Here is a 12,476-nt window from a genome sequence, read left to right on the forward strand (position 1 = left end):
TTCCGAGCTGCAATCCCAAGCAAAACTGATGACCCATTTCGCACAGTCGCAAATTCGGTGCCCCTTTTAGCGCGTATGGGTGCATCGGGTTAACCTCTTGAACCACCTCTTTCCCCCTCCCCCGAACCAATGTTGTAGGCTTTGGGCTGGACCTCTACTAGTGAAAGGCTCTTAAAGCCGCATTGTCACCAGTTTACTTCCGGAGGTCCGACGGAAACGTCAACCGTTGAAATACAAAGAATCTATTAAAATCCGAGATATATAACAGGCCATCCGTTCTAAATTATCAATCACATCCTCAAAGAAACTTCCAATAAACACACTGCTTTCAATATTTTGAAATATTTTTCGCGTTTTCCGTTAAAAATCATCGGAGATTGTAACGTGATCGACCGGAAAGGGTGATTTAGACCCACGACGCCGGCAAGAGGCGCCGCCTCGCGCACGTTCGATTGCGCGCGCACGCTTTGTCGGCGTTCCGTCCTGAAAAAGAGGACGTGAAAAAGCATGAAATGCATGCCGCCCTGAAGAAAAGCGTGCGCACGCAATCGAACGGTGCTCGAGGCGGCGTCTTGGATCTAAATCACCTACTGGTACGCCAGGGAGGTGGTGGTGACGCACGTGACTACTACCATTCACCAGTTACTTGCGTGTATCTATGCGCGCATTGGTATTTGTTTAAAAACAAACCTCTGACAACTGATGATTTTCCTATTTCCGTTTGAATTTTTATAAGGTGCGTGAGAACGAAAAGCTCTGAAATTTCCCTGTTGATAAGCTTAAGCAGGGTTATCGATGTCATGTTCAAAGTCACTACAAATGTGTTGAGAACGTTTACCATCTAGGAGTGCGCTGTGCTGACCATCGCTCAAGTCAATTATATTTTCAGATAGCGAAGAGAAGTTACTCTGGTCCCTCCGAAGTATAAGGCGTAGGCATATGAACACACAACAACAGATAATAATAGCTAACATGCTGTTTTTACTTCAACAATATACCGATATTGAGTAACATTGCCCTACATCAAGGTAAACTTCTTTTATGGAGATTCGTAAAATTTAAGGTCAAAAATACCAACAGTGGATTGAAAACATAACTACTAGATAGCAATACAATGCATTCTAGGTTCAAAGAGGGGGCACACTTAACGAAGCACAGACAAAATGGACTCCAAAGTAAAGGTGGAGCTTGATCATATAAAACGCAAACTCACACTTCCACTCAGATGGCTAACAAGTCCCCATTACGAATATGTACAACAATTCTACCCATTCTATACTTTCTTTTTGACACGACACGGTCATATTCTGGCTCCTTAGGAGCGGTAGAAATTTTGACAAAAGACGACTTGTAAAGGGTGGAAATATAGAAATAATATGTAGGCATTCTTGATGGATTGCATTTCACTGTGATTCAATTGGATTATCTTTTGCGTTACCAAAAGATTCGTCAGTTGGTTAGCTCAAAATCCTTAAGGGATTTGACAACTGAAAAATATTGTACATATAATATTCTCTCGTTTTTATTTTCATTTTTTAAGGTATGGAATGAGCACATGACACACCATATACATATATTCTAGGTATCTTTCATTAACGAACTTATCGGGAGAGCTTAACCCCATACCAAAACGTCACGCTTTGTATCACTTGAGGACCCCCGCGTTGATTGAAATGCAACCAAAAAAACTAGATGTACAGCCACAGTGTAAAGTTGAGATACGTCTTGTTTTTTTAAAAGACCATTAACGTTTCTTCCCAATCAAAAAATGGATTTTTTCGTCTTTTTTCAAAAAATGTGCAAAATATAATTTATATTATACTATATAGATTATACAGTCAATACATAGATAATATATCTATCTTTATAACAACTTTTTATAACTTGTTTATTAAACTATGGTGCTGTCTATGCAACTTGCAATTCTGTCTTTCTGTTTTCAACCCAAGAGTTGAATACCATTCTAGAGAAAAACAGAAAAGAAAAAGTGAGCAACAAAAAACAGCCGGGATATCTTAGGGGATAGCACTTTTTAATGTACTAAGTATTTAGTGTACCAAGTTTTTAGCGCATCAATTATTTAATGCGCCAGGTTTGTAGTAGAGCAACAAGTATTTAGTGCATCAATTAGTGCGCCAAGTTTGTAGAGCACCAAGTATTAAGGTAGTCCAACACCTGAACTCTTCGACACGGCCCTGTCTACCTTCTTTTATGCAGAAATAGATGGAACCAGAAACTTTGGCATGCCCATTCCTGCATCCTCTACCAAGTTCTTGGTAAACATTGTTCTGTTCATGCTGAGGCCTCAAAAAACGTGAAATCACAATAGCAGCTGCGTGTAGGTGAATTCCTTTGAACAGCTAAATATTTTGGTTGAATCTAGCGCTTTGAGTGCTTCAGTGAGACCACAGGTTGACCCAACTGCTAGGGGAGTTCATATACTGGTCTTTGACATGTTAGGTAGCATGATATCACCCAGATCTGTACCAAACTGCTAGGAGGGTTCAGATACTGGACACTCTCTACTGCGTATTTTGGGTATCACAAGTTCGCCCATGTCTGTGACTGGATTGTTCACTCACCTGCAGTGGTTGATGATGCACTCATTGCTACAGTACTGTGTACCGCGCTCCTTGGTGGTTCTCGCCGGCATGGAACAGCCATCTCTAGCACACACCCTTTGACTTATTGGATTAATAGACAGCTTGGTTTTCTGTAGAAAAAAAAATGCAATTCAGAATAATCGATAGACCCTCTTATCAAAACTGAAGTCCAACTCACTCCCCTTACCAAAATGACATGACTTCCCCATACCTTTTTTTTAAAGGGATGACCCTGAATCTTGCCTTATGGCTATCATCATGAGAACAAACTAACAATATCTTTTCAATGCCATGTAAAGAGAAAACAAATCTAACTCACTTTCAAGATTTATTTTCAAGAGAAATATATTGCTTTGTGATCAGCAATCAATGTACACATATATACAGTATCAACACATCAGCATAAACCCCTAACCAAACAAATCGGTAGCCTTATCTAACCTTGGGTTTTGATGGGAGTGTCTTGCTGATCATGTTACTTGCTGTTGTTGATGGTGCTAGTGAAAATGGTCCGACAGCTGCCTGGGGACTGCTGGACTTGGCTGCCCCCTCAGGCTTGACGACAGAGTTGCTAGTTTTCTTAGGGATCTTTATTCTAGCTCCCTCTGGTTTACCACCTTCTTTTGCTGCGGTCGAGACCTTGGGGATAGAGAACTTTGGTTTTCCTGTAGGAAGAGGGCTTTCCAGCTTGGGTAGTTTGGCCTTGGGTTCCTTCTAAAGGGAAAATCAGTGTCAATATCGAAATGACTGCATCTTAAAAAACAAAGTACACCAAAAACTAATAAGACTTCTCCTGCCAAATTCCAGTTTTTGGTGTATTGTATTCATTCTTCTGGTTCATGAACACAACTACTTGGGCTTTTGTATTTACACAGTTGTCCACAATATTTTCAATGCTTCAAATGTCATTGACTCATTAGATGTTCGATTTCTGGCAATCTTATTATAAATTTATTTATCATAAATAAATAAAAAAATATAGGATTTGAGAAGGATTTGTTACCTGCTTAGATATCAGCTCATCCATAGCTTTTTGATACTCTGCCTTCGCTGTTTCATGCTTGCAATGGTAAACCTGTATAGAATGAGAACATCAATACCAGATATTTGTCTCCTTGATTCGCATTTGAAACTTCAAGTGGGTTGAAGTCATAGTATATATCATGTCTTCTTGTGGATAAGGACCCTAAATCAGAGGTAACATTTAATAACACTTGAGTAATGGTAGATGTATAACCACATATAGTTATATAAATGTCGGTCATAAACATTGACGATCTAAGTTGAAGACTGTCACCTTTTTCTGTTCCTCTGGTAAATTTTCCCACATCTGACCAACAATCTTGGCTATTTCTCCAAACTGTGCCTGTAAAATAATAATAATAATAATAATAATAATAATAATAATAATAATAATAATAATAATAATAATAATAATAATAATAATAATAATAATAATAATAATAATAATAATAATAATAAATAACACATGGAGGTGTAAGGCCTCAATGATATTCTGGGTATTTATTTATTGAGGGACAATATATAATGGCAACACAACCTTCTCTTGTCAGAAAATATGCACAGTAAAAGTATGAAAAACTACCTTTCATCTAACCATATCAGTACATTTATGTATAAATACAAAAAGCCCAAGTAGTCATGAACCAGAAATACAAAACACCAAAAACTGGTATTTGACTCTGCCAAATTTTTGTCTTTAATAAGACTTCTTCAGGGCAGACTGAAAAAGTCTTATTAAAGACAGAAATTTGGCAGAGTCGAATACCAGTTTTTGTTGTATTGTACATTTATGTACTTACAGATGGGTTTTGCAAGCGAATAGCTGCTTGAGTTTCCTTGAAGAATATTTGATAAGCAGACAAGGGTCTGTAAAAAAATATCCAGCATCATTCATACAAAACTCTCCAAATAAAAACCATTTAAATTCAGGTCAATAAGACTTACTTTGGTGGTTCCCCTTCAATCTTGGTTTTCCTTTTCCGCTTTTCACCTTTCTTTCTCTTTTTCTTAGTATCCCCTCCATTTGCTTTCAAATGGTCGGCAAGTTCTGCTAAGGGGGTGGAGTCGCTGTCGCTTTCATCATCAACAGATATGATCCTACTATGCTTTGCACCCCTGGGCATCCAATTCCCCTCTGAGCTACCTTGGGCAGTGTTATTCAGCTGATTCGGTGCACTAATATCACCAGATGAGTCAACAAATTGTCTTATACCTGAGGACTCATTTATAAATGTTATCTTGGTAGTTCCAGCAGATTGCATTTGGCCGACAGTCGAAGGGTTAGACGGCGCACTCACAGGTACCGACCTGACACCTGGAACTGCTGTTGATCCCTTAAATAATGCCCCAGGGCCAGTATTTATAGTAAAGCTGCCATTCTCTTGACCTGTAGACATTATTACCGTTCCACTAGACATTGTACTCAATGGTAAAGTTGACATGGCAACATTATTATTCCCAACAGTCTTTGCTGTAAGTGTCTTCTGCTGCATGACTTGGGCAACTTGCTGAATGGATATCCCTCCGCAGGACAAGGTCTGAGTTAGAGGTACACTTGCAGCAGCGTCCACAGGGGGCCCTACAGGTTTAGTGCCCCCAACTGTAGTCTTTGCATTTATAAGAATCATTTTTAGAGGTTGTCCTGAGCCAGTTGAGCCCTGTTGGGCCTTAGCTGCAGCTTGTAACTGAGCAGTGTTTAAGTTTGTTCCTTTGGGCAGCACGTAGTAAATTACTTTTCCTTGAGATGTTGCAACTGATACCGGCTGTCCAGTGGAAACAGCTTGACCTGCGGCTGTGGAGGACACTGCTTTTAATAGCATCGCTTGTGTGAGAACATTCGCTGTTGTTTGATGAGCTTGGGTTGATCCTTTAAGGGTACTGCTAGATGGAGTGGCTTGCACTGTAGAGGTGTTGTTTTGTGCTGTTGTAGACTGGCAGGATGTTGACTGAACATTATTGTTCTTTTGACTTGCATTTGATGCTTTGCTTTGAGAAGTCTTGGTCTGCGCAGGTTTTTTGTTACTGTTCTTGATTTGCATTGTTGATTTGAGTTTCTGCATTGGTTTCCCACCAGATACTGGCATCACACTAGATTGCAAAGGAACAGAATGGTAAGGTGCTGAAGTTGCTAGAGTTGTCTGAAGTTTACAAGATGCTGTTATACTAGTTGCGGTAGAAGACCTTGGTGTGTAGCCAGCTTGGGCTTGTAGCTTGGCAACATCCTTGCCTTTGGAGACCACCTGACTTCCTGGCGAGCTGAGGTTCCTGACTGCCGAGGGCTGTGGTGGTCTAGCTGCCTGTGGGGATGGAGCGTTCATAGGAGACCTCACCGGAGACTGTGGCATGCTGGAGGTTTGCATGCCTGTAGGGTTTGAAGGGAACTTGGGTGGAGACATTTGGGAAATTGGAGACGGGGGTAATGGGCTTCTTACACTTTGAGGGCTCATTTGGGGGACTTGGTATGGACTTTGAAGAGGTGTTGGGCCGACTCCTGTCCCAGTATTCTGTTGTATGGACCTTGGACTTGGTGCAGAGCCCGTCATCCCCACATTAGATTGCTGGATAGGCCCCTGGTTCCCCTGTAGTGGCATACCAGCTGTGGGTCTTGGACTCTGTACCTGGGGGATGGGTCTTGGACTATTGGCATGCCCAGGAGACATGCCCATCTGCGGCGAGGCAATCTGAGGTGATGCCGGCTGTTGCTGGAGCAGTTTTATACTTGGTTTAGCAGCATTTCCCAAAGACAATGATGACTTATGCATGCTGCCAGACAAGTTTGCACTTTGCTCCCTTCCTGGTATTGTCATGGTGAGCGGGCTCCCAGGGTTCTGCCCCATTGGACTTCCAGCCATGGGGTTGTTACTGGTCCCTCTGGGGTTACTCCCAGTGACTGGACTTCCAAGTGGTTGTCCTGCAGTTGAATTGAGAGACATGGACACGAGCTGTCCCTGACCTCCTGGCCTTTGTATCATTGAGTGCTGACTTCCCAGAGGCATCGCGTGTGACACCTGTGGGAACACTATAGGGTCCTCTATCCCCTGTGGCAGGTCTCTATCTACAATATCCTCAATCAGTTTTTCAATAGAACCCTCATCCTCATTGTCATGATCATCCCCTTCCATTTCAGAATCCAGAGAGTGATTGACAGGCATGTTCGACATGACTTGTCTTTGCATATTCGCCTGGTTATATCCAGACATCGCAGGATGCATTGTCTGGTGTGGGGTGTTATGGACCAGCTGTTGTGAGCCAGGCATTTGAGGGGAAGACCTCTGCATGTAGTTCATTGAAGAAGGGCGCATCATATGATGCGGGTGGGACAGTGGAGGTAGATCAAAATTCTCTGACGGGAAGGTTGGTGAAATGGTTGTTCTTGTTTGGGAGACACTTGCTCGGTTGCCTAGCTCTTGACGAATGTCAGAGATGATGCAGCTTGCATCAGGCGGAAACACTGGATTTAATGAGGAAGTGTGTGATGGCTGCAAAGAGGAAAGGCCCATTTATAACTTTTTATAAAATAGCAATATAAGTGAATCCTGCACACTGATAAGTGTCTGTAAGAGAGAAAGTACCTACAGTAGACACTCATTCACTCGGTTATTTTATAATAGAAATTAAATGCAAAAGATAAAAGACTGTGTCTTAGGGGGTGGATCTAATACAAATGTCACATATTGTGTTGTTCATTTTCTTGCTATGATTGCTTAAACATGAGGTTCTGCTTTAAAAGGGAAAGCTCCACCTACCACCAGGCTCGAATTTGCAATTATAATTATAACACTACCAAGCTAGCAGCCACAAATGATAAGTATCCTGTAAAATTGCTTATCTCTGTACCTCAGTCAGCTGGAATAAAACTTCTTTTGCACAGGTAACAAGACAGTTGTGTTCAGATTGATAAATTTGTGATTTGCTCTCCACTGATGTTTTCAGTGCAAAATTTTAAATTTTGCGCTATCCATAATCAAACCCATGACTCATTGACGGCTGATTATTGTTCTTGAGCCCAGGGGTGGGAGGAGCTTTCCCTTTTATAGCGGAACCTTGTGTTTAAACAAGGCCAATCACGCAGCAATTTTATGCTCCCCATAATACAAAGTGACTTTAAGAACTCATTTCCATAGTGAGTATTGAGAAACTTTCAATCAAATATCATTAATTAAGTATCAGTTTTCTTGCAAATAAACTCTAAACAATAACAAAGGAGTGGTTGATCAACATTTTTTAAAATATAAAATCTGCAAGTTTACATAATATTACTGGTAAAAAAAGCCTCTCAAGTCAGACTTTATGAAGACTATAGCCCAGCCGTATGACCATTAAGAATACAATTTTTATGTTGAAAATTTAATCCGACCATATAAACGGTTTACCAGCTCCTGGCATTTTCATAGAAAAAGCTTAGAAATATATCACAGACAATTATTTAAAGCATGCTTGAAACATTTGAGCAAATCAAAGCAACCTTCACTTAAAATTATCATTTGCTATTTCTAGCAACACTGAAAGAGCCTGAGCATCAATCAAATTAATTGCCAAGTTCAGCCTAGGGGCAATAAAAATCACCAGAAAATAAAAAGCTTGTGTCGCTAGTTTAGTGGGCCTATTATATTGAATTAGAAACTTCACCTGAGTCATGCTCATAATAGAGCTGTCTTGATTTTGGCAGACGACTGCCGTAGGGTGTGTCCCCATAACCTGTCCCCGCATCATCCTCCCTCCATGACTGCCAGGAGAGGGTGGGGTCGGTAGTGTTGACTGGCCTGTTACTGGTACATCTGTGGGAAGGTCGAGGTCTGGTAAATGCTGAAATTCCAGATTCTATGGAAAAATGAAAACTAAGTTGATGGGGGATATTTTTAACTTGTGGATTCCACTATTTTTTTCCTAGGTTATAACTAATATTTAGGATGATTCATAATAATTTAATCAAATTTGAAAGCTCCCTCAGCTTTGAACTTCTGGGTAAAATATTTTGAAACTTTTTATAAATTCATTATCTGGGTAAATTTTTATGTGATTCTCCAAATATGTATTTTCCAATACTTGTATTTGAATCATATCTCCCAGTCTTGAGGCTTTAGAGGTTGTAAGGGAAATAATAAAAATCATCATAATGAAAATAATAACAACAACAACAATGACTACTTACTTACAAATAAAGTCAATAAATAAGTCAATAATAACTCACTAACAATTATAACGACTTTTTTTTTAAATCATTGATATAAAACTGTTTTACTTATTATCATAAAACATGAATTTTTTTTTAATTGTTCAGTGTGTTTTTTTTTTTTAATGTCTTTTAATTGATTTATTTTTCCATGAAATCAAAACTGCCACACCAATCATTTTAAATCTGTAAGAAGAAACGCATCAATCGCCCGCGTCGTAGGTCGGCAGGTGAACTGAAAAGATTAAATGTGCCCATATATGGTCATACTCTTAGCAAGCTTGCTAAACATACGAAACATTCAATATAAACGCTCTGAAATAAATTTGACGGTCTTTGAGCAACCAAAAATATTCATGTCGAAACTGTTCTCGATTAAACGCCACACACTTCAATAACAGAACATATTAATTCGATAACACGTAATTTATACTTAAATCACCCGGAAACAGATTCAAAAAGAGCGCTTTGTCTGAAATAAAAGAGTGTGAAAACACCACGAAAAATAAATTGTACATTAGGTCACAAATATGAGATAAAAGATAAATCTACACATATGTTACCAAGATGAATTCACCTTTTACTAAAGTGCCCGCATCAAAATTTTGATAATTTCTTGCCTGGCAAAAGCAAATAAATAACCTTTTCGCATACATTAAGAAGTTATTTTCGGCGCATCACAAGATACCGTAAAAAATCCTGCCGACGAAGGTTTCCGGCGACGGTATACCTTAAATGGTTTCCAGATATCACGTTTAGCTAGTCTTCTTCTCATTTTAGGGTTATTCTGTGACTAAGACTTAAAGATTCTGCAATTCGGCCGTCAAAAATTATACGCCATGCGGTCAAACCGAATTAATTTCAGTTAAATTAAGAATTTTGACCATTTAGCTATTGTCATCGTATCAACTCTCCGTAAATAGCCCGAGAAGCTAGCTAGCGTTCGGATTTAAGTGACTTCTGTATTTATTTATCAGAAGCTGAAATATTCAAGCTTTTTATCGTTCTTAGTTGTTAGAGGTCGCCCTCATTAGCATATCCTTTCAGTGCGAACTGACGCTTTGTTAGCTTGCATTCCTGTATGAAAATTTGCCCGTGTTTCACGCTTCGCGAAACTCAACGTAAAATGACTTCACAAAGGGCTGTCAACTTCAAACGAAGCTCATTTCACCCTTTGAAGTCGAAGATATCGTATCTAGGGCTGAGTTTGGCCCGTTTTCAAACCTTTTCTCTCGGACTGAATGCCATACGTTTCGACTCAAACGAAGCCCAGCCACATTTTATGCCCCGAGCGACGTGTACAAGGCGCTTTGTTTTTAACTTATTCTCGAGTGAAAGGTGATTCATCTTGGCCTAAAAACACCTATAGCTAACAGACCTTTGAAGCGTAATTGTGCTCGTCCCAATTTATAACTTGCTCTATATCAAAATCCTCAAGATTATTCGAACCGGGATCCGCCGCCATTACACAGCTTTGTCGCACAAGATCGCATGAGGCGCATGCCCAGTACAAGCCGCTGTAGGTCATCTGCGCCCGCGATATGATAGAGCCTCGCTCCTGTGTTTGTCGATGTTTCTTTACTAGTGCCCAGACTCTCTCCTCGCGTAGTAAACTCGACTTTTGGATTTGCACATCGATGGCCTTCCTTTTCTTTTCCTTTGGTGCGCTGTGAGGCAATTTTTAGATATAAGTCTTTCTTCGTTTTCTTTCACCCAAACGTCAAAACCAAGAGACAATAAAAAATCTCAACTATTTCTTTAACTTTTGCGCTGAAAATGCCATGTTTTTAACGCACTCCACTAAACGTATTCGCCACTCCTACTCACACTTTTATGTTTTTATGCTGTTGTGAGGAAGATATACGAAAGGCGGTCCCTAAAAACGTCCCCACGAAGTCCCCACGAAGCACGTACACTCAATGACGTCAGAAGCTTTTATGATGTCTCGTGTCCCTCGCCCTCTTGTTTTCATTCAAATCTAACTCCCTCTCACTTTATGCTAATTCATTATAATGCATAAGGCTAAGTATATTTATTTTATTTCCTGTATTTTCATTATTGTCTTTCAAAGGCATTTATCTATTCACAACGGACCTTTCATAGGGTTTTCTGACCGCAAGCAAAACCCATCTGTCTTCACTGTCGAATAAGAAGCGAGATGAAATGGCGAAAAAAGAGGCTTATAGGCTATAAGTTAGAAATAAATAATATTTTTCTTTAATTGGCCCCAAAAAATGACGCGCACGAGGACGGGAAACAATTGTATTTTCTTTACCATTCGTAAGTTTCAACCTCGTGCAATTATCTCGTCTTCTGTCATCAAAGAATAATGAAATGGTCTGGTACCTAGTCTATTTGCCATTTATCTGTTTACCGACGGAACTTAATTTTACTCGCTTTTCGTATTTTCAGCGAAAATATTAGTTATTTAGTTCGTCAGATAACGTCGCCCCCTCCAACCTCGGCACCTCCCACCCTTGGGGGTAAGGTTTCTTTGAGTTAAAATCACTTGTGCACAGAAATATCTTTGTACTTTTTTCGGAGTTACTTACCTACCGAGTCACAACTCTATTGGACTATTGCTCCTTGGTTTTTGTGTGTAAATAATGAAAACAATGACTCTAATCCAATATAAACACTTATACAGGTTAACATGATGACTCTAAAGTAAGTAGAGGCCTTTCTAGCGTGTATATGATATATGACGAGAATACATCAACACAGTATTACTCATAATAGTCATCAGCAAAGCTTAGAATGTTGACAAATCTAATGTTGACAGCTTGTAGTGCTTAAAGCAAGGCTTTATGACAAATGAAATATATCACATATACTCCCATAATATTGCCTATCTGTTATCACAAAGTGATAGAGACAGATGTCCACGCATAGCCGTTAGCAGGCAACGTAAGATTGCCTGCTAACAATTAGAGAATATTGGGGGGGGGGGGCACAGCCACGCCTCTACTGGTCATTTCCATATATATATTTTTTAAATACTGGGGGGGGACATGCCCCCAGTGCCCCACCCTCTGCTAAGGCCCTGCCACGAGACATAATCAATTCTGTGTTTGAATGGATTTTCTGGGATATTCTGAGAACAAACGAACTTCTCCCGGGGGATCCCACTATTGCCCCCAGAACGAGTGAATTCACAAATACACTAATTGCTTGAATAAGCCCCTCTAAATAAACGGCTCGCCCTAAGTGGAAAAATTTACTATGCGCCTATATCCCCGCCGGCTATAAGTGCCTCTTCGAACGCCTCATCTTGGGACATGAAAAATGTAATAAGCGCCCGGCGTTCGACAAATGCAACATTTTTGGCTAAATTTCTGTTTGGTGGACCTATCCTAAAGGACTTGCGGTATGAAAGGCGCGACCCGGTCCACGTCGAGTGCGGAGCTCGGCGTTAATATAAAAAAAAGCAGAGTCACAAATAAAGTTCAATTAATTTGAAAATTAGGCTGGGGGTATAACATAAAAAAGAGCCGTAGCAACAGGCCATGTAAGATGGGGGGGGGGGGGGCACAATACGGAAACATTTAGAAAATATTGGGGGGGGGGGGGGGCACAGCCACGCATCTACTGGTCATTTCCTTATATATATTTTTAAATATTGGGGGGGGGGGGGGGCATGCCCCCAGTGCCCAACCCCCTGCTACGGCCCTGCTACG

General features: G+C 40.3%; 1 protein-coding gene across 3 annotated transcripts; it reads right to left on the reverse strand.

The window, feature by feature from the left end:
- Window positions 1–958: 958 nt before the first annotated feature.
- Window positions 959–10,342, reverse strand: LOC116603316 (protein piccolo). Of its 3 annotated transcripts, none has more exons than XM_048720963.1 (9): window positions 10,178–10,342; window positions 8,256–8,447; window positions 4,572–7,105; window positions 4,427–4,493; window positions 3,901–3,963; window positions 3,607–3,678; window positions 3,045–3,317; window positions 2,583–2,713; window positions 959–1,963 (listed from the first exon to the last, which is right to left on the reverse strand). In XM_048720963.1, exons 1-9 carry the CDS (start codon window positions 10,325–10,327, stop codon window positions 1,909–1,911), a joined length of 3,537 nt encoding a protein of 1,178 aa, XP_048576920.1. In that variant the 5' UTR covers window positions 10,328–10,342; the 3' UTR covers window positions 959–1,908. The 3 variants fall into 3 exon arrangements, with proteins under 3 accessions (XP_048576920.1, XP_032220250.2, XP_048576921.1); XM_032364359.2 differs by having other exon boundaries at window positions 3,901–3,969; XM_048720964.1 differs by lacking the exon at window positions 10,178–10,342 and adding an exon at window positions 9,530–10,113 and having other exon boundaries at window positions 3,901–3,969.
- Between the last annotated feature and the right edge of the window lie 2,134 nt (window positions 10,343–12,476).

Source organism: Nematostella vectensis, chromosome 13 (assembly GCF_932526225.1).
Source record: "Nematostella vectensis chromosome 13, jaNemVect1.1, whole genome shotgun sequence".
NCBI classification, from domain to species: Eukaryota; Metazoa; Cnidaria; class Anthozoa; order Actiniaria; family Edwardsiidae; genus Nematostella; species Nematostella vectensis.

Excerpts from the sequence above, each read along its gene's own strand:
- LOC116603316 (XM_032364359.2), bottom strand. The coding sequence starts at position 10,327 with ATGACCTACAGCGGCTTGTACTGGGCATGCGCCTCATGCGATCTTGTG. Across the intron at positions 8,448-10,177 it reads AGCACAATTACGCTTCAAAG|AATCTGGAATTTCAGCATTT; the intron begins GTCTGTTAGCTA and ends ATTTTTCCATAG. Across the intron at positions 2,714-3,044 it reads CACTCCCATCAAAACCCAAG|AAAACCAAGCTGTCTATTAA; the intron begins GTTAGATAAGGC and ends TTTTTTCTACAG.